The sequence below is a fragment of the Phoca vitulina genome, unplaced genomic scaffold, assembly GCF_004348235.1.
Source record: "Phoca vitulina isolate PV1807 unplaced genomic scaffold, GSC_HSeal_1.0 scaffold30, whole genome shotgun sequence".
NCBI lineage: Eukaryota > Metazoa > Chordata > Mammalia > Carnivora > Phocidae > Phoca > Phoca vitulina.
This window is the reverse complement of record NW_022589733.1, coordinates 24,175,774-24,197,302: the sequence shown is the minus strand read 5'-3', so window position 1 is coordinate 24,197,302 and position 21,529 is coordinate 24,175,774. Positions and strand designations below refer to the sequence as shown.

General features: G+C 44.5%; 1 protein-coding gene across 6 annotated transcripts in view; it reads left to right on the top strand.

Moving 5' to 3' along the window:
* The window catches only part of WDR59 (WD repeat domain 59), a 92,313-nt gene that overhangs the window by 37,535 nt on the left and 33,249 nt on the right, over window positions 1–21,529 (top strand). For all 6 annotated transcript variants that reach the window (XM_032424552.1, XM_032424554.1, XM_032424555.1 and 3 more), the window contains 8 exons: window positions 1,232–1,269; window positions 4,746–4,834; window positions 7,754–7,870; window positions 12,259–12,336; window positions 14,108–14,264; window positions 17,918–17,997; window positions 19,196–19,328; window positions 19,465–19,589. In XM_032424552.1, coding sequence (XP_032280443.1) covers window positions 1,232–1,269; window positions 4,746–4,834; window positions 7,754–7,870; window positions 12,259–12,336; window positions 14,108–14,264; window positions 17,918–17,997; window positions 19,196–19,328; window positions 19,465–19,589 — 817 coding nt within the window. The remainder of the gene's footprint in view (window positions 1–1,231; window positions 1,270–4,745; window positions 4,835–7,753; window positions 7,871–12,258; window positions 12,337–14,107; window positions 14,265–17,917; window positions 17,998–19,195; window positions 19,329–19,464; window positions 19,590–21,529) is intronic.

Genomic DNA, 21,529 nt, shown 5'->3' with positions numbered 1-21,529 from the left:
TTCAGGTTTTCTGGATAATAAGCGTGAGCCGCAGATTGGCCATCCGGTCCTCCTAGCTCTGCGTGGATGCCCAGTTCTGTCACGTTACCATTTCGTGGAGAAGTTGCCCTCCGGCCTTGTAGTGAACCCAGGAGTCTCTCTCTCTGAGAGTCTTCCGTTCTATCCAGCAGTAGGGTTTTGTTTTTGTTTTTAATTGTGGTCAAAAAAACCCAAAACATAATATTTACCATCTTCACCATTTTTTAAAAAAGATTTTATTTATTTACTTATTTAGAGAGCAGGGGGAGGGGGAAAAGGGAGAGAGAGAGAAAATCTCAAGCAGGCTCCACACCCAGCTCAGAGCCCGACGCAGGGTTCTGTATCATGACCCTGAGATCGTGACCTGAGCCGAAATCAAGAGTCGGTCGCTCAACCGATGGAGCCCCTCAGGCGCCCCCATCTTCACCATTTTTAAGTGTACAGTTCAGTAAAATACATTCACCTTGTTGCCCGACAGATCCCCAGAACTTTCTCATCTTACAAAGCTAAAACTACTCATTACGCACCTTCCCACTTTCTGTTTCTGTGGATTTGACTACTTGAGATACTTCATACAAGTGGAAGGGAAATCATGCAATATTTGTCTTTTTGTGACCGACTTATCTCACTTAACGTAATGTCCTCGAGGTCCATCCATGTTGTACCATATGCGACAGGATTTCCTTCCATCTCCAGGCTGAATAATATTCCCTTGTATGTATAGACCACATTCTGTTTATCCATTCATCTGTCGATGGACCCTTGGGCTGCTTCCACCTCCTAGCGACTGCGAATGTGAGGGTAGCTTTTTACTTCAGCTCTGAAGTGTGCTGGGAAGGTCCTTGCAGAGTTAAGCCTCCATGACGGTCACTTCGTTGCCACCAGGAGAAATGGCACCAGGAAGGGATTCTTTTGGCTTCCTCCACCCCTGCATCAGGGTCATGCAGGCCATGCCGAATCATGTAGTTTGCTTTCTGTGCCTCCAACTGTGTGATTTGAAATTCAGCCTCAGTCTCATTTGAAGGAGCTGAGAAGGTTTGTCCCTGAAGGGAGATAGGCCTCTCTTTACCCTTGTTTTTAAGGCCCTCACGTTCCCTCTGAACTCTAAGCACCCACTGAAAGGGGAGTGGAGAACTGTGTGCAGAGGGTAGAAAGTCCCAGGTGGATGGTGGCCTATGGATCGGGCATTTGATCTCTGACTTTTCTATTCCAGAGACACAAGGAAGCCCACAGTTGCGCTGTCCGCTGTAGGTGAGTATTTGTTCCCCCCCTCGGCTCAGTTCCTTCCTTCCATCCCTTCTCTCACGGCGACTGCCCCTGCCCCAGTCCCCCGCTCGGCTGGGTGGGATTTTAGGCCTCAGAAGTTAGAGTCAGGAGTGCTAAGCATGGTCAGGAACTTATTTTAGGATTCAAGGACAGGAGCCAAAATGGTTTGTTTTTAAACTTTTTATTGTGGAAAATTTCAAACGTGTATGAAAGTAGAAGAAGATGAAATTGCTTTATGTTCACGATCCAGCTTCAGCAACTGTCACCGTCCAGCCAGTTTTATTTATTTCATCTTTACCTCTTCCCACTTTCCCACCCCCAACTCCCATCTCTTTTGGAATGATTTTGAAGGGGTGCCTGGGTGGCTCAGTCGGTTAAGTGTCTGACTTTTGATCTCAGCTCAGGTCTTGATCTCAGGGTCGTGAGTAAAAAAACAAAAAGGAATTATTTTGAAGCATGTCCTGGGTGTCATATCATTTCCTCAACAAGTATTTCAGTAAGTGATACTTCCACAAGAGAAGAATCCTGTAAGAAAACATGATCACGATACCATAAACGGACCTAAAAATGTTAACAGTGGCTCTTTAATATCAAATATTTAAGCGATACTCAAATTTCCCTAATCTTAGTTGTTGTTTTACAAATTATTTAAGTCAAAATCCAAATAAAAAACATACTTATAAGTGGTTGATATATTTCTCATCTTTTACAATTGGTAGGTTTCTTCTCCCTCTCCTTTTTTGGTTTATTTTTCTTTTCCTGAGGTTTATTTATTGAAGAAACCAGGTTGTTTGTCCTGTGGTTTCTCCATAATCTAGATTATGCCGATTGTGTCCCCATGTTGTCATTTAATGTGGATGTACTGAAACTTTGAAATTACTTTCTGGTCCCCCTGTTTTCATTGCTCAGTTGGAATTGACTGTTTTTAGAATTCTGCTTTGGGGCTGTTATGGGATATTTATGGAGAGTAAAATTTGGACATAGAACTGGTATATCTTACAGTGATGAAGCCCAGTCATCAGTATTATGTTTTAAAGATTTATTTATTTATTTTTGGAAAGAGAGAGAGAGAGAGAGAGAGAAAGAGTGGGGGGAAGGAGGGGGAGAGGGAGAGAATCCAAGCAGACTGCACTGAGCGCACCCAACTCTGGGTTCGATCTCACGATCCCGAGATCATGACCTGAGCCGAAACCAAGAGTTGGTGGCTTAACCGACTGAGCCACACAGGTGCCCGTCTGTATTGTATTTTGGCATCCTTGTTAAAAATGTACATTGTCTGTCTCTTAAATCCTGCTCCTTTGTATCTTTTTGGTACGTTTGAATTCACATTTGGTGTTTGCTCCAAAATGATTACATGATTCTTCTTTTTTCTCTCACATCTCCATGCCTCATCATTTAAAGACATTGAGCATCACGACTGTATTAAGCAGGTGGATTATCTGTTCTGGGCAGTTAGGGACCATGTCTGTTTTGTTCAGTGCTGTAGACCAAGGTCAGACCACCTGTCTGACCCGGGGAGATGCTCTGTAAATGTTTGTTAAATGGCGGTGGGGATCAAGCATCTGTGCCTCTGGGCTAAGTGCTTAAATAAATCTGTTGCTCTGCCCCTCACCGCCTGCCTTACTCCCGCCACCTTGGCTTTTAGGCACTTATGACCTGAGACACATGATGGCCCACAGACATGGTTGCAGAGGACATCCAAGTGAATGAAATACAAATAGTCTGTAAATGCCTCAGTTACCTCCCTGGGATTCTGTTGCTTCTACTTAGAGGTTTCTAAGTTAGGCTGGTCGTAGAGGAGCTATAAAAAGAAAGAGTTCTTTTTTTCAGCCCACTTGCTCTGGTTACTTTCTCTTCTGTTGTAAGTCCTCTAAAGAAGAGAGGTGGGACACTTCTTTTTTGCACGTCAGTGAGATTTCTCAGTGGTAGCACAGCTGCCCTGGGAGAAAAGAGGCAAGTGAGAGGCTGTGGATTTGGTAAGCTGCTTGATCTACCATTCCCTGAAGGTGCAACCTTGGCCAGTTGTTTATGGCGTTGTTTCTGCCTTTGGGGTAGGAAGAAGTAAGAGCCTGTGTGTGCTTCAGAGTATTCTCTGTCTGAGAACACCAAAGGTCTGGGAACTCTGTTTGACTCTGTTGTCACGATCCTAGTAGATTGAATTAGGGGGTTTCCTTCCCTTTGGAAGGCTTCATGGTCTGATGGACCCCACACTGGGGAAAGTATATTTCTTTTGGAAGTCTTTGAGTAATCTGTCTTGAGGAAATGGGGCAGGCTCTTCCTACTCACTTTCTCCTCTAGCTGATACCCTTTCTTGCAAACAAACTGGGTCTCCTACACTAGCTTCCTCCTTTAGGGGTCTCCACCGTTCATTCCTAGGTGACTTAAGATGCCCTGTGTCTCAAGCAAAAAAACACAACAAACAAACAAATACCCTCACCAAAACCAAGCAACGTAACTTCTGGGTCTTAACTCCATTTCCTGTTAGATTCTGAGTCCTTGCTGTGTCAGTTCCACTCTAGACTTCTTGGATCAGGTTGCCTTCCATAGCCCTGGGTCCACGACGATGTCCCCAGTAATAAACACCCACCCAAAGGGAGAAATATGTGTGGCCTGAGCAAGGACAAGAAGAGATGGGAAGGAGAGCCATTGTGTTGTTCTGGTTTAACTTAATTAACTTGGTTATTTTTAAGAGCTAGAAGTGCTGATATGTCCTAGATTTCCACAGGTCTCAGCCCCTCTGGCATCTTATGCTATGTCTCCTCTCACATAGCTCCCTCATTACTGTTGTTACCTCTTTGTGTTGGCAGAGTGGGGAAAGGACTCAGTTCACAGTGCGGGGCACGTTCCTGTTTCCTGACTTAATACAGGGCCAGTGGCCACGTGCAGCCACTGTTGGGAGGAGAGAGTGCAGGAGGGAAATGGTGCACAGATCCTTCTGAGGGCAGAATTGGGCAACACAGGGGCTTATTCTTCAGCTGAGGTTCAGGAACCTTTCTTTCTCCAAGGTTGCCCTCCTAAATAGGTAAGAAAGTGAGTGAGTCAGTGGGAAGGAGCAGGCATTGAGCTGAGGCTCTTCTGAGTGGGAGCGCCAGGCTGGTCGCTGGGGATGATGAAGAGCCAGGCTGTGTGATGGGTAATCAGTTACCAACTACAGAGCCATGTTGAGCTGCTCGTGAGAAACCATGTTTCCCTGCTGATTCTGTGTGGAGGTAACCTGTAGAGTTTTTTCCTAAGTGAGACTGTTTCCTCAATTAGCTGACTCTGATCCTGTTCCAATGTGTTAATTCATTTATTTTTTGGCCTCATTTTCTCTTTAACGGTGGAGCTGGTGTAGTCGTAGAAACCTGAAGGGTTCTGTTCGCCTTCAGCTGGAACTCATTATCCAGCCCCCTGGATGTTCTCTACTCTGGTGCCAGGGGGGTTGAGGGCAGTCACTTTCTTCCCCTGCGTTTTCTTTGCAGCCGGTGCCTCACAGGTCAAATGGAATAAAAAGAATGCTAATTGCCTTGCCACCAGTCATGATGGGGATGTGCGGATATGGGACAAACGGGTAAGTAATCTCTTCCCTCCCACCCCAGTGGGTCTTTAGTCGCTCCCAGGGGGTGTGAGGAGGATGCTGTGAGTAGCAGGACTCATCTTGAGAGGCCAGGGTGCCCTGTGCACTGCGGCAAATTGCCATCTTAAGATCACAGTACCAGAAGACATTTGCTTCCTGATCAAACAGATGTTGAAGGAAGATAGAGAATATTATGATCAGTGGTTAAGAAAATGAACTGGGCCTGACCTAAGTTAGAGCCCCACTTCGCTGCCTCCTAATTATGATATCAGCTGAGCCACTACACTTCTCCGAGCCTCAGTTACCTTATCTTCAAAACGAAGATAATGATAGTGAGTATGTCATTGAGGAGGTCAAGCCCGGGGACCAGACACTATTCTAGAATGGTCAGCAGGCTTCTTATCCCTGCCCCAGATTGCAGAGCGCAAACTGGTTGTTCTAGGACATATTCCGTCCTGGGTATTTCTGGTATAAATCACCGAGGCAAGGTACTTAGGGTCCTCAAATCCTCCCTTAGACATCCAGCTGTCCCGTCAGCCTCACAAGAGCCTGCAGAGCATATATTCTTCCTTCACAGCCCGTGTAACTGATGGGCACGGAAGAGGTGCAGGGTCCTGGGCTGCCACTGCCACAGAGAGTCTTTTGAGAGTTTGGTTTGTTGGCATCAGTGAGAACAGTGATGCGGGCAAAGGCTCCCCCATACCCCCATGCCCCATACCCGACTGGCAGTCGACTTTGTAAGATCTGGGGTGTCTACTGCTTCCTGCTTTCTGAAACTGGAGGCTAGAGCTCCTCAGCTTCTGTGGGAAGTATGCACTTTCAGTCTTCCTGAAACTATTAGCCCGGGTGCTGTCACCTCTCAGCACGGCTTCTGGCAGCCCCGTCCCTTCCCTGTGGCAGGGAGTTGGTCGGACATTTGGGCAGAGGAGAAGGAAATGAAGCAGGGATGGGGAGTCTGCTGGATTGGGTGCCACATTCTGCTAGGGAAGCATGTGCTGGCTGAAGCCCTCTGCCTTACGTGGGTCTTGGGTGAGAAGGTGATTTTGTAAGTAGGGGTTAGACAGGTACGTCTTCTATGTGTTAGTATTTGTCTCTGTCGCTTAGTCCTGTCTTGTAATAGCCATTCTCCCCTCTCTTGATTTCTTAAAGTGGCGATTGGTTTTGTTCCTTTCATCACTAGCATAGCATTTAAATATAGTAAATGGTTTAAATAAAATACTTGGTTAGTTTGTCATGCATGCAGACTTGCTTTAGACTGTTTTCAGGCCATAGGCAAAAATAAACCATTTGGTATCTAGCCATAAATCCTATCAGGACTTGTCTTCCAAACTAGTATTGGAAAACCAGTAGTGTTCCTTATCTTGCAGGAAGAGACGCCAAACTATTCCTCCCTAGTCTTCCAGTTGGTCCACTGAGAATCCTGACTTCCCTCAGCAATTCTATCTGTTTTATTCAAAGGGTTTTAACTTTTTTTTTTTTGCCCTTAATACTTACAGCTTTTGCTCAGATAGATTATAAAACTTGTAGGTCATATTTTTACTTCTCTGGCACTTTCCAGTGTCAAGTAGCACTGATGACACCAAGCATCAGAGGCTTAAAAAAGTACAATATTGGTGGCGAGGTTGGATTTCATTCAAACACCCCAGTGACAAATCGTAGTAACATTTACTACACGTTTATTATGCACAGACATTGTTCTAAGAACTCTCTTTATAACTAGTCTTTAAAGTGAGTGCTATCTTTATCCCCATTCTACAGATGAGTAAACTGAGGCTTTGTTTGTTGTTGGGATTTGAACTCAGGGAGGCTGGTTCTGAAGACTGATCTTAACCTCATAGACCAACACTGATTATAGAAGTAATAGATGCTCTTTGTAGAAAATGTAGAAGGGAAAATAAAAAACATTTATAGGCCCATTACCCAGAGACAAATGCTAACATTTTGGTGTTTTCTTTTCTTGTGCTTTTTAAAAAACATGGTTTATCCTATCACATACATGGTCTTGCATACTTTTTCCATTTAATAGCATTTTCCCTGTGCTATAATCCCTAAGTCCAACATTTAGTGGCTATATCATATTATGTCAGATAGCTGTACTATAATTGACTAAAATTTAATTATTCCCCATTTACTGTTGTTTCCAGTTTTCTGGTGTTCCAAATAACATCAAGATGAACATCTTTTGTTATCTAAAGCTTTTTGTGAAATTTCAGTATTCTCTTAAGAAGGGAAAATTTTAAGTTGCTTGATAAAAATTGTCTAAGTTTTTTGCCAAAAGGTTGTACTATTTTGTATAAACACTAGCAGTGATAAATGTAGCCTTGCCAGCATTGAGTATTATTTACAAGTATCTTCTAATTTGATAGCTTAGTAAAATCTGACTTTAATGTATATTTCTGCGGTTTCCTCCCGAGTTTGCTTGTTTTATATAAGCTTATTAGTCATGTCTAGTTATCTTCTGTGATCTGTGATGTGTGTTCATTCTCTTTGGGGGTCTTGGTGCTCGATTACTTTAAGATTGGTGGTTTTACATCCAGTCTCGAGGTGAGGTCTGTTCGAACGTCACAGCCCCTCTTCTTGGGTGATAGGGAGGAAGGGGAGCAGGGATTGCAGACTGCACTGCTCAGGGAAGGAGCACCCACTACCCTGTATCCTTCATTAAAGCCATGCCTGGGGCTGGAGCGGGACGAAATCAGGTTCACAGGCCCGAATACAGAGCATGCATGAAGGAGGGTTGGCGAAGTCTTTCTCTGTTTTGTTTTTTTAAACAAAACAAAGTGGAGTTTCTTAAGGATAGAGACAGGATCTGGTAGTGTGTTTGTGTCGCCATCCAGCCCCCAGCAGACTGTTCCGTGGTAGACACTCAGGGAGTTCTTTCTAACTTAACAACACTCAGTGCCCATCCTGTTGTAGAAACCCAGCACGGCAGTGGAGTATCTCGCAGCCCACCTCTCCAAAATTCACGGCCTGGACTGGCACCCAGACATTGAGCACGTTCTTGCTACCTCCAGTCAGGACAACTCTGTCAAGGTGAGTGACCCCCGGGGACAGTTGGGGGAGCTGCGTGTGGGAGGCATCAGATTTTGTAGCAGCACTTTGCTGGGAAGGAAAGCTGCACTAAGCACAGTGTGTGTGTGTGGTAGGGGTGCTGGGCAAGTAAGCGGGGTTGCGTGGGCCAGTAGGAACGATGGAGTAGCATATCTCTGATGGGGCTCCTGGGATTTGCTCAGAGTGTTTTCTTCTTTCCCTTCGTGAAGGGAAGTCAGAGACTAAACCATTTAGAAAGGAGAAGTTTATTTGCCAAGAAGTTGCCAGGAAGTGAGATTTCAGGAAAAAAAACAACGCCAAACCAAACCAGATATATCAGTAAAGGAAAAAAGCCCACAGAATTGTTAAGGTTACCAAGTTTATGATTAGTCTCCCTGGGGTGGAAAACTAGCAGTTTTCTCACATCATTATCATATCTGCAAAAGTTAGGACATCGTCAGTCAGCATTGCTAAAGTCAGGGATAGAGTTGTTTTACTAGAGATTCTCTCTAACTTACAGGAAATGCTCCAGGGTTTATGTTGTTTCCGTGACCCTATTATTTTTGGTTTATCTCAGAGCACAGCATTTCTTGTTGTTTGTTTTTCCTGTCCTGACTCTGGGATGTGGTGCCTTTAGAAGGATGCAGGGCACAGGGCCAGCCTCGTTCCACAGGCCCTCCTTGTGGTCGGGTCCCCGTCTGAAAGGACAGAGATTTGACCACAGAAGTTTGCTTAGCAATTTTGTGATTCAGCATCATTAACATAATGCTTTGTTTACATGGGCACATGGACAATGTCATTTTTTGGTATGGTGAGCAAAACTAGAATCATAACACTAAGGCCTGAAAAGTTAACTTCTGTCTTGAGGTTTGTAAATCCCTTAGGGTTGTCATTTACTTTTATGTGCCAGAGTGGGTTTTTTTGGTCTGTTTTGGGTTTGGGTTTTTGTCACCTTATCATCCAAGTTCAGAACCCAGAAACCATCCAATTCCCCTCCTCCTCTTTCCTCAAGTTTGTTGCTGTTCAGTGACATCTTTACCACCTGTGAGGCTGGATTCCATGGGTATTGAAGCAACAGACCAGTTTCCACATGTGAGACTCAGTCCTTGTTCCTTACTTGTAGGCTGAGCTTATGAATTCAATGAGACTTTAAAAAAAAATTTTTTTTTAAGATTTTTTTGATTTATTTGATAGAGAGAAACAGCGAGAGAGGGAGCACAAGCAGGAGGAGTGGGAGAGGGAGAAGCAGGCTTCCTGCTGAGCAGGGAGCCCGATGTGGGGCTCGATTCCAGGACCCTGGGATCATGACCTGAGCTGAAGGCAGACGCTTAACGACTGAGCCACCCAGGCGCCCCGAGACTTTTGACATGGTTATTTAATTTATTTCACTGTATCCTGGTGGAAGGAAGACAGTTTTTATTGAATGTATATAAATAGCATAATTGTAAGAAATGAAGCAGTTTTAGAGGCACTTTGCATAATATTCACCCATCATTTTTAGTTATTTCTAGATCAGGATCAGTATGTCATTTTTTCCTGCATAATCATTTTCTTAAGTTTACCTGATGATAGGTTAGCTTATAATTTGTAGTAATACATTTTTGTTATATTTTTATTTTCTGAATTGAAGGGGTACGCTGGAACAAGATACCATTGAATGAATGTTTCACCTGAGTTTATAAATTATTAAACTGTGAAACTGTTGAATTGAGGGTTAGAGCTAGATCGAGAAGAAAGAAAAGGATTTTTCTTATATGGCTATTAAAAATAGATCATTAACCACAATGAGATGAATTCATACCAGTTTAATGATTTTTTTTTTTCCCCCTGATCTTGGGTTAAGCAGTCAATTTTACAACACTGCCTTCTTCTAGACGAAGAGTCCTGGAAATCCAGACACGGTTCCTTGGTCCATCCCGACATGTGTGTCTGCCCGTGGGTCAAGGTCAGCCTTCCCGAGTCCTGTACCCACGAGGCTGTTCAAGAACCTGGTTCTTTCTTGCCTGAGGCTCCTCTGGTATTTCTTCAGAAGCCTTCCTTTCTGGTCTGTAGCTTGTAGCAAGGGCCTTTTGGCAGGGAAGAGAAAAGCAGAAATCACCTATGGACGAGAGGATGGCATGGCTGTTCTGGTTCTTACGGTGACCAGTGTGTCAGGTTGAAACAGACTGAAGTCATTCACATGCAGCATATAATCATTTCGTAAGACTGGCAGTTGTTGCCTTGAGCATAAGACCATGTTATGAAGTGAGTGAGGCCTTGCTCAAATCCCCAGGGTCCTCTAACTTGTCCCATAATTATATGTTATAATTATATGGTATAATGCTCACCAGTCGAGCATATTTAAATCCAGAAACAAATCTTTTTTTTTTTAAAGGATCGATTTTGTTAACAGTTATCGTGACAGGCTGTAAATAAGCATGAAAAGGACCCAATTGCTGGAATATATTCATGGTACTAATAGTTTACCTGTATGTAATTAACTTAGGGAGGTTGAACTTTTTTATTTGCTAGTTTTTCACATTGGTAGACTTGATAACAGGAAGACATTCACAAAGTGTTGATCTAATTAAAAGTCTGGAGAGTGCCAAGCCGACCTCGTGATTTCTAGTTTCCCTTCTTTTGTAAGTTGAGGGAGCAAGTTATAGTTTTCCCTGTAGCCATCGAGGGAAATCCAGAAGAAGTTTAGATGGAAAACACATCTTAGAGGCGCCTGGGTGGCTCAGTCGTTAGGCATCTGCCTTCGGCTCAGGTCATGATCCCAGGGTCCTGGGATCGAGCCCCTCATTGGGCTCCTTGCTCTGCAGGAAGCCTGCTTCTCCCTCTCCCGCTCCTCCTGCTTGTGTTCCCTCTCTCGCTGTCTCTCTCTCTGTCAAATAAATAAAATCTTAAAAAAAAAAAAGAAAACACATCTTAACAATTTTATTATTTTGAATATAGAGTCTGAATTTGGCAAAAAGAGAGTTGTCAGAAGAAACAAGAATTACCTCATGTGATCCCTTTATAGTCACACCCTCCTCCAACCCCCAACTTTTAGCAGCCACTAATATGTTCTCCATCACTGTAGTTTTGAGGTCATTTATTTTTTTTTTGAGATTTTTAAATTTTTTTTATTAGAGAGTACAAGCAGGGGGAGCGGCAGGCAGAGGCAGAGGGAGAGGGAGAAGCAGGCTCCCCGCCAAGCAAGGAGCCCAGTGTGGGGCTCAATCCCAGGACCCCGGGATCATGACCTGAGCCGAAGGCAGACGCTTAACCGTCTGAGCCACCCAGGCGCCCCGAGAAGGTCATTTAAATGGAATGATTCAGGATGTAACTTTCTGAGTTGGCTTCTTTCACTCAGGATAGCACCTTCAAGATTCATCCAAGGTGTTTTAAGAATCGATAGATGATATACTTTTAGTTGGCGAATAGTAATCCACCGTATGAATATGCTACAGTTTATTATCTGTTGACCTGTTGAAGAACGTTGATTGGGCTGTCAGCACTTTTTGATGATTGTGAATAGAGCTGCTATAAACATTCACGTATAGATTTTCCTGTGAACGGAACTTTCCAGTTTTCCAGGACAAATAGGAGTTGGGATCACTGGGTCAATGGTATATGCATGTTTAACTTCTTAAGAAACTGCCAAACTGTCATCTATTTTTGAAAATAATTTCTTAATACTGGAATAGTTCAGAGTTTCAGTCTTGGGCCTCCTGCCTTTGGTGTTCTACCATTTTCTGCTTCATGACAAATGCTCAGGCTCTAAGTATAGTCGTGTCTCTTCCTTGAAAGCACAGGCATCTCTAAGGCAGAGTGTGTTGGGCTCACTCTGCATTCTGGAGCCTCACGTTCCACACGGTCAGTGGCGGAGCGGGTGAGTGTGTACGTGAGTGCATTGGTGGCCAAACAGCCACCTCTTTCCTGTGTGACCTTGGGCAAGTTAGATTGTTTAGTAATTTAGCTTCTACTTTTGAGAAAGAACTGAATGACACCCATTATTTGGTTGTCGCAAAGATTAAATGGGATAAAAAAACCTAAAGCTCTCAACTCTGTCTGGAATGCAGTAAGTAGTCAGCACATTGGCTGTCTTTAGTCGTTACTTTGCCCTGCATGATGTAAAAGTGACACAGGGTGAAAGCTTGTCACTCTGACCTTTCACCTGCAGGCCCGTTTAATGGGCTGACCCTGATCTGCCCCGAGAGCTGGTCCTGGTGAGGTTGGGAAATTCTCCTATAATGTTGATATATGGGAAAGGTTTTGTGTGTCTACCCCTCTCCCCTGGCTAGGAGGGCTGCCGGGAACACACTGAGGACAGAGAGTGAAGGGACCACTTATTTCAGCGCTTATTTCAATTGCAGAGTTTTTTAATGGCATTTATTTCACATATTATCCTGTTTTCTTTCTTCCAGTTCTGGGATTACCGCCAGCCTCGGAAATACCTCAGTATTCTCCCTTGCCAGGTGCCTGTCTGGAAGGCCAGATACACTGTGAGTGGGACACCCCACCTCCTGCTGGGGAGCTTCACCTTAGTGTTCCAGACATGGGGGCCAAGGGCCCTTTTCTCTTATTTTCTTTGTGAGGCAGTTTTCTTTCTGTCTTGGCTGAGGGGTGGGGCAAAGGCGGTCATGACGGCATAAAAGCTGGTATGTATTTAAAAACTTGCTCTTGGAATGTTGGGGAAGAATCTGTGGGAGAGTTGCTGACCATAGACTGGGAGGCCGGGGCGCATGCAGGTGGTCACTAATGGCAGGCGAAGGGGGAGAGGTGGCGCCAGAGGGTTGTGGGGCTTGTGGTCAGTAGGTCGTGGTGGAAAGAAATCTGGCTTTAGATTCAGAAGACCTGGGTTTTGGGTCCGTCCGTGCCTTTGAATTTTTTCCCAAGGTTTACTGAGAAGTAATTGACGTGTAACATTGTATAAGTTCAAGATGTACACTTATTTCACTTAGCATAATGCCTTCAACCCCACCCATGTTGTGGCACATGACGGGATTTCCTTCTTCTTGTGGCTGAATAATATTCCATTGTGTGTGTGTGTGTGTGGTGTGTGTGTGTGGCGTAAGATACATCTTCTTTATCTGTTCATCCATTGATGGGCACTTGATTGTTTCCATATTTGCAGTGAGCCATTTAATATTTGTGTGGCCTTGGGCAAGCTGCTGGATGCTCTTGAACAATACTTTCCTCCTCTGTAGCATATGAATATAATTTTTACCAGGCCTTCCTTTTTATTATTGTGATAAAATTTACCATTTTAAAGTATGCTGTTCGGTGGCATTTAGCACACGCACAATATGTCTTTCCTTTTGAAAAATGGTATGTGAAAGTGCTTTAGAAACCATAAAATGCTACAGATAGAGGGGATAGGCTATTAGTCTTTCAGCAGTTTTCCCATTGTCACATTGATAGCTTCTGATCAGAGATAATATATTTTCTTCAGTGTCAGCTTGAAAGGGAGTACAGGGATGAATAAAGCTGCCTTTATGCATTAGGCTGTCACCCTGAGGCGCTGTGGAACATAGAAGATAATTTAGGTATTAAATGGCTTTTGCATCTGGGAGCGCTTGTCAAGAAATCAGACATTGTTCTTATGAATTAGAATACTTCTCTGGATTAATATGTTTACTTTAAAAAATAAACAGCAAGGTCCAGGAGTGCTGCCAGGAGGGAAAGTGAAGATAAATGTGCTTTTAGGTGACTGTGGTTTATTCCTTCCAGAACAGAGTCTGATTATCTACCAAATGGGCCCCCTTAGCTACCTAGCAGATTAGGTGTCGATAAGTAAAACGTGTCAGTCCTGAAACTGGAGGGTTTCCCTCTGAATAGCTGTAGTTCTGGGGGCCGTGGGAAGGCGATGCTTCGTGTAGATGCTGTGCTTCTGGTGCATTTCCACATGGCAAGAACTCTGCTCGCTGCTCTGGGGTTTTCCCCAGTGTGTCTTGCATACTCGTTCTGGATGTGAAACAGTGTGTTCTGTTCAGAGCCATTTGCTTATTTTAGAATTTAAAGTTCTCCAAGTATTTGGCTTGGCTTTATTTTTTACTCGCTTTGGTCCCTTCCATGCACAGAAAAAGGGAATAAATGCAAAAGAAAAGTAGATGTGATGGTTAACTTATGGTATTTGGAAAACATTTCCCCAGATGGGTTGGGGCCTTCCATCATCTCATTTATGTTAGTTAGGAAAGCATTCCAACTTTGGTAATTCAAGATTCAGCTGACTCTCCCTGGAATAACCACCTGCTTTTCCCTTTCCTGCCGTAGCCTTTCAGCAACGGACTGGTGACTGTGATGGTCCCCCAGCTGCGGAGGGAAAATAGTCTCCTCTTGTGGAATGTCTTTGACTTGAACACCCCAGTTCACACGTTTGTGGGGCACGATGACGTGGTGCTGGAGTTCCAGTGGAGGAGACAGAAGGAGGGTGAGTGAGTGGGAGCCTGATTTCCTTCTGAGCCATGTTCCACAGAAGCTCCAGTAAGGTTGACCATGTGGTCCAGTGCGGAGGACGCAGACCCCTCAGCTCTGGGCTTGAGGAATGGGAGAGTCAGGGAGACCGCCACCTACCCACTGTAGACGGGTAAAGGGGTGTGTGTCTGTGGCTTGTCTCCCAAGCTCCTGCCTCTTCTCTTAAGTTCAGTATCATCTCTCACCTGCATGAAAGAGATCTGTAAGAGATGGATAGACTTGCTGTTGGATCATCTCTAGGGTTGAAAAACTCTGGGGTCACAGTCCTCAGAAGCCTGGCGTTTTCTCCTTGCCACTCTGGGGAGGAAGGAGACCTGAGGTCATCATTAGCACCGCCCCCCACCACGTATGCCTAGTTCCCTTCATAACGCACAGTGGTCTTTTACCTCCCACCTCCTTGAAGATGGGTTTGACCGCATGTCTTGCTTTGGTCATGAGACATGAACAGAGTGATACGATCTCTTCTGGGTTGAAGCATTAGCGGCCATTGTACAATTACCCGCTCTCTTTGCTTCTGCCACCGCAACTGGCAAAACTCCAGCTGGAGCTGTGCCCGTGAGCAAGATGTCCTTGCTTAATCCTCTGAGATTTGGGGATTGTTTGTTGTTGCAGCTTCAGCTAGCCAGCCCTCACTAATGCAGGGTCAAGTGTAATGGAGTCAGAAGCCCTCGGCCTCGGCTGCTCCACCAGCTCACCACGCAAACTTAGTTGCAGCCTCTCTTTTCCTGAGATCTTATTGTCACGATCTCTAAAGGTTTTACAGAACAGAAGTATATTTCTTGGTCTTTCCATATTATGGAAGGAAAGCCAGCCAGTGGAGTGGTGTGACCTGTCCAGGGTCCCAGGAAAGGTCTCGGGTAGACCTGGGATTATAGCACTCATCTTATTCCGGCTTATTTGTGACCTTCGCAAGCCTTTCTTCCAGGATAGTTTTTGAAGGGACTCTTTTGATCATCCTCTTAATTTTCTCATCTATATTTCCCGAATATCCCTGCTTCTAGGAACGTGAGGCTGCTTGGTCTTTATCCCATCAATTTGCATGCATGACTTTGACTTTCAACTTCCTTTCTTGCATTTTGCCATAGTAAACAGATGAAGTTGTTTCCTCATAGTCTAGCAGGGAGAGGTTGGCCTGTGGTTCTGGCTTGAAACAAAGTTTTTGGCAACCCGTTTTCAGTTACCTGTGTCATCTGTGAGCTGGCAGGCTGAATGGTGTACATGGGGGCCATCTAGTCAGTAGTGAGATTTTGAGTGCAAGTTACAGGTGTTTCGTCAAATTCTTTTTATTGTAAAGTGTATCATCTGTCTAGAAAATTGCATAAAACCTGTACAATCTTACAAATTTTGAAGTGAAAATCTATGTAACTACCACCACGGGCTAGAAAGGGAACATTGCTTGAGCCCCAGATCACAGTCCTTTTCCTTCCCTAGAAGGAAACGTTGTCCTAATAATTATGAGAGTGATTTCTGTTGTTATTTTTATAGTTTTGCCACCATTTATGCATCCCTCGAAATAGTTTCAGCTCACTTGTTGACCTTTTGTAAATGTAATCCTCCTGCATGCATTCTTGTATTTTACTTCTTTTTCAACCACTGCTGCTCCATTTTATTTTACTTCCATGGCTTCTTAGTCAGTTTTTACTGGATCACCTCAAGCTTTGACTTGGGTTTTCACTGCGGTGCCGGAGCTCTTAGAGTGCTAGCAAGAGAATTGGGATGTCGTGGCCAAGGGAAGGGGATGCTTCATGAAGGAAGCTCCAGTCACTGGTTTCAGATGTTGCTGAAGGATCAAGGTGCAGAGTAAGAGGAAAGCACTTAGTGGTACAAATAGGAAGCTATGTGATCATTAAGAGACGAGTTCCAGAAGCAGATTGAGGATAGAAGCCGGATCGTAAGGCAACATGAACAGAGGCAGCAGGAACTGGTTTTGTGGATGAAGTCGCCTTCACAGGCAAGGAGCAGACTAAGTTGATCTTAGAGCTGCTGCCCTCTCTGTCTGAGGGCAAGGAGAGGGTGCAAGAGAGGCGGTACGTGGGAAAGCAAGGGCCCTTGGAATGGGGGTGAAGGCACTGGTGGAGGGGTTGGGATTAGAATGGAATTAGGGGTAACTTTTCTCCACAGTCAGGGACGTGAAAAGAAGCCAGATGTGAATGCAGGCGATTGCTGATGTGAACATGAGTCTGTAGGGTCCAGGGCACTGCTGGCAGGCAGCCGTGCAGAAGACTTGTGTCCTGCCGGCCATGCGCAAGGATACAGCAGCACCCTGAGGAGCGAAGGCCCAACTGGGGGCAGGGACGCAGAGAAGGAACTTCTGTCCCTCACCCACCCTTTTAGCTTGGACACATCATGTGCTCTGCTGCCTCCATTTTCCCATCTGTAAAATGAAAGAATTGGATGAAATTCAATTCTAAACTCTTTTAAGTTCTTTGCTCTCTAAGGATGGCCATAAAGGAGATTCTCGATATGACCTAATTACTCAGAAATGCCCTGATCCTTTCATAAAGCTCCCTCAATGATTTTAGAATAGTTTCCCTCTGACCAGACCTGATATATGGAAATATAACTCAGTCAATTACGAACACTCAATCAAGATTGATTATCCTTTTTTTTTTTTAAAGATTTTATTTATTTATTCGACAGAGAGAGAGATAGCAAGAGCAGGAACACAAGCAGGGGGAGTGGGAGAGGGAGAAGCAGGCCCCCCGCCCAGCAGGGAGCCCGATGCGGGGCTCGATCCCAGGACCCTGGGATCATGACCTGAGCCCAAGGCAGACGCTTAACAACTGAGCCACCCAGGCGCCCCGATTGATTATCCATTTTATAAAGAGATGCATCTCTTTACCAAAAAATTCTTTTAAACGGCAAGGTGCTGTTATGCATTTAAAGCAATTCGTTTCACAAAAATCATATTCATGCTCAGCTCCTCTGGAGCATATAAAAGGAGGAACATTTGTGGAGGCGAAAGTTCAATGTGACGTTAAATCCCAGCATCCCTCTTCACCTGCTGAGCTGCCAGATATTACTTCACTTCATTTAAGTTTCTGCTCAAATCTGACTTCCTCAGGGAGGCCTGTCTAAAGATAGCTCCGCCATCAGTTCTCTAATCCTGGGTGTTGTTGTTTTTTGTTTTTTTGTTTTTTGTTTAATAACACTGTCACTACCAGATATTTTATTTTGTATTTATCTATTTGTCTGTTGCCACCACTGGATTGTGAGATCTATAAAGACAGAGACTGTAGTATTCATGCTTGTCCTAGTACCTAGAGCAGTGCCTGACGTCTAGGAGATGGTCAACAAGTATTTGTTGAATGGATGGATGAAGGAATCTCACCCCATTGCAACCTGTAGCAAAACTGATGTTGAATTAAAAAAAAAAAAAATTCCAGGGGCGCCTGGGTGGCTCAGTCATTAAGCGTCTGCCTTCGGCTCAGGTCATGATCCCAGAATCCTGGAATCAAGCCCCGCGTCGGGCTCCCTGCTCAGTGGGGAGCCTGCTTCTCCCTCTCCCACTCCCCCTGCTTGTGTTCCCTCTCTCTCTGTGTCTCTCTCTGTCAAATAAATAAAATCTTAAAAAAAAAAATTCCAGGATTATTATTTGGTGATTTCTAGGATCCAAAGACTACCAACTGGTTACGTGGTCACGGGATCAGACCTTGAGAATGTGGCGAGTGGATTCCCAGATGCAGAGGGTATGTATTCAGTGCTGTTGTGGAGGAGTGTAACTGGGTACGCTAGAAACTTAAAAAAAATACAAAGTTTAGTACTTGTGGAAGTTAGAGGATACGTGAGAGACATTTACTAATACTTGCTGGTTGGCCAAGTGGCTTGTGTAGGACACACGGAGGCTTTGAGATCTTCAAGAGCCAATTCCCGTGTTGGGTACTTTTAAGCGTGAAAAGCCTCTGACTGCCTTTTCTCACGTCCCAGTATGAGAGTGTGGGTAGCCGACTGAGCAAATGGCCTGTGGGCTTCATTTCTTCTCTTCTTCTAAATGAACTAGGATGTCTAACCTTCAGAGCCCTTTACATCTGTCAGCGGCACCTGTCCTATGAAGCCCTTTTCAATTTTTGCCCCATAATGATACCTGTTTCTTATATGAACCACAGTGGTTGGTACCTGGTATGAACTGCCGTGGCCTGTGCTCTGTAGAGGGTAGATAGAAAATGCTGCGTAAAATTTTCAACCCTGCAGGGTGCCTGGCTGGCTCAGTTGGTAGAGCATGCAGCTCCTTTTTTTCTTTTTTTTTTTTGTGCCAAAACCTGGGAACGAGAGCATGCAATTCTCCCTCTCTCTTTTTAAGATTTTTAAAATTAATTAATTAATTAATTAGATCGGGGGGGGGTGGGGAAGAGCAGAGGGCGAAGGAGAGGGACAAGCAAACTCATGGCTGAGTAGCGAGCCCAGTGTGGGCCTCAGTCCCATGATCCTGAGATTCATGAGCCCCACGTTGGGTGTAGAGATAACTTAAAAATCAATCAGTCTTAAAAAAAATTTTGCAACACTGCTCAGTATGAAGTCACGCTTAGCATTTTGGTTAAGTATCATCACCTTACTGCCTTTCAAATATATTTTTTCCAGAAAGTACCATTTGTTCATTTTTGCTGTTGGGTTAGCTGAGCAACTCCATAAAGGCTTGGAATTTAATGTTTTCTGAGGCTTGCACAAACTATGAACAGGATGAAAAATTTCCAGGGTAGCTAAAAGTCTGTTCTCCTGTGTATTTAATCAGGGAGATTTGGTGGAGGGTAAAACCTATTCTGATTATATCGGTTTTTGGCCGACATCTTTAGCCTTTGTGATTCCCATTTTTAAGTCAGAACCCTAACCAGACATGATGATCATTTCCACTGACATTTGTAGACCTAGATCTTCTACCCTTTGTTGCAGCTTTGTGCAAACGACATATTAGATGGTGTCGATGAGTTCATTGAGAGCATTTCTCTTCTGCCGGAACCAGAGAAGACCCTTCACACTCAAGATACAGATCACCAGCACAACTTGAGCCACGGGGAGGAAGAAGGTAATCGGTCAAACAGGTGTTTCAGGGGAAGTGCCCCTCTGTGCATCTCAGAGTTACGGCAGATACCCTAGAACGGCTCTCGGACCCATTTTCAAAAGGGTTTTCCAACAACTGAAGAACCTCTCTCTCCTGCTAGTCTTAAAGGAAGACCCCCCGAGCAGTATCCTGGAAGAGAATAAATCGGAGCAGCCAGGGCTGCCTCAGACTCTGCAGCAAGAGTTCTCGCTGATCAACGTGCAGATCCGGAACGTCAACGTGGAGGTGCTTGCTAGTTTACGGCCTCGTTCCCCTGCTTGCGGATGGCGGTCGGTGGGCGAGGGGACTCTTTCAGCTCTGATCTCAGCTAGCAAAGAGCTTTGCTGCACCAACAAGTGAATCTGTCTGCTTGCTTTTTTATTTTCTAGGTTTTCTAGAGAAATAGATGTTTTACAAATGCAAATTATAGTCTCACCATAGTATTTTCTCGTAAGATGAACCAAGGAATAAACTGATGCTCATGTGTCTTGAAATCCTCTTAGCTGCTCCAACACCTCATTTTACCATGTGTGAAGTTACTTAGAGCCAGGAAGGCTTAGTGATTTGGCAGAGGTTACTGGTGTGGTTAGTGGCAGAGCTGAATTTAGAAGCCAAACCTCCTGACCACCCCCGCCCCCCCCCCCCCCCCCCCCCCCCACACCAGGTTCTTTGGACTCTGCTGTACTGTCTCCCTTTAAAGCTGGTCATTTCCTTAATGACTTAGATTCATAGTAAGAAGGTCACCAAACCTCTTTGTTCATTTAACACATGGAAAGGTTTACTCTCTTCCTTTTGGGGAGGTATTGAAATGCTTTCCTTCAGAGAATTGAGTCTGTGAAGGAATTTTGAAGCTTGATTTCTTTTTTGCCCAGATTCAACTAACAGTAGGTATGGATATGTGCATAATTATCTCCTTTGGCCTTTTTGGGAGGAGGGGGGCAGAGGAACAGAGAGAATCCCAAGCAGGCTCCACACCCAGCATGTAACCCAACGCAGGGCTCCCATCTCACAACCCGGAGCTCATGACCTGAGCTGAAATCAAGAATCAGATGCTTAAACCAATTGAGCCATCCAGATGCCCCTCCTTTGGCTTGTTTTATTTTTATTTTTTATTTTTTTTTAAGATTTTATTTATTTATTTGACAGAGAGCGAGAGAGGGAACACAAGCGGGGGAGCAGGAGAGGGAGAAGCAGGCCTCCCGCGGAGCAGGGAGCCCGATGAGGGGCTCGATCCCAGGACCCTGGGACCACGACCCGAGCTGAAGGCAGACAGACGCTTAACGACTGAGCCACCCAGGCCCCTTCCTTTGGCGTTTAAAACAACTCTGCAATACATGCTTTTCTCCCTACTTTACAAAAGAGGAAACTGACACTAAGAGATGTAATGACTTGTCTGAAGTCAGCAGCTATTTGGTAGAAGAGATACTATTTGAATCTGTCTCCAGATTTCCCACGTGTGTGCCTTTTTTCGCTCTACTCCAGCTGCCTTCTCTGGTTGGCAGCACGAGAAATCGAGAGAGAAAGGATTCTTTGATTAATTGGTTACCTGTATCAATTCAGATCATAACCCTTTGTTGAGAACAGTTGAGAACAGTGTGGACAGCCAAGTGATTCTAGTTTCAGAAGGAGATGTTGATTCCTTTTCCAGGAGTGCTTTTTTAAAAGTATTGAGATAAAATTCATTTACCATAAAATTTACCCTTCTAAAGTGTACAATTTGGTGGTTCATAGTATAGTCACGGAGCTGTGCCACCATCACCCCTAATTCCAGAGCATGTTCATCATTTCATCATTCCTAAAAAATCCTATTAGCAGTCACGTCCCATTGCCCGAGCCCCCGCCCCTGGCACCCACTAATCCGCTTTCTGTCTCCATGGATTTTCCCAGGAGTGCTTTTTAACTCGAGTCCGGTATTTCAATTTCTTCCTGCTTTATCTTCTCATCTCAAAATAAATATAGCAAGTTTCAGTTCTACCTCACAGCTTCAGGCTGAAGCTTTTTTAAGTCAAAATACTTTGAACTTATTAAATCAGTGCTAAAATTAAAAATCTGTCTTAAACACGAGTTGTCTAAATCTTCCAAATTCGTCTCTGGAGAGTCTCCCTTTGCCCAGGTCCCAGGAGCCTAGAGCTTGCAGTTAGCTTGTTTAAATTCATTTGCGTCTGGAGATGCCCGATGGCTCATCT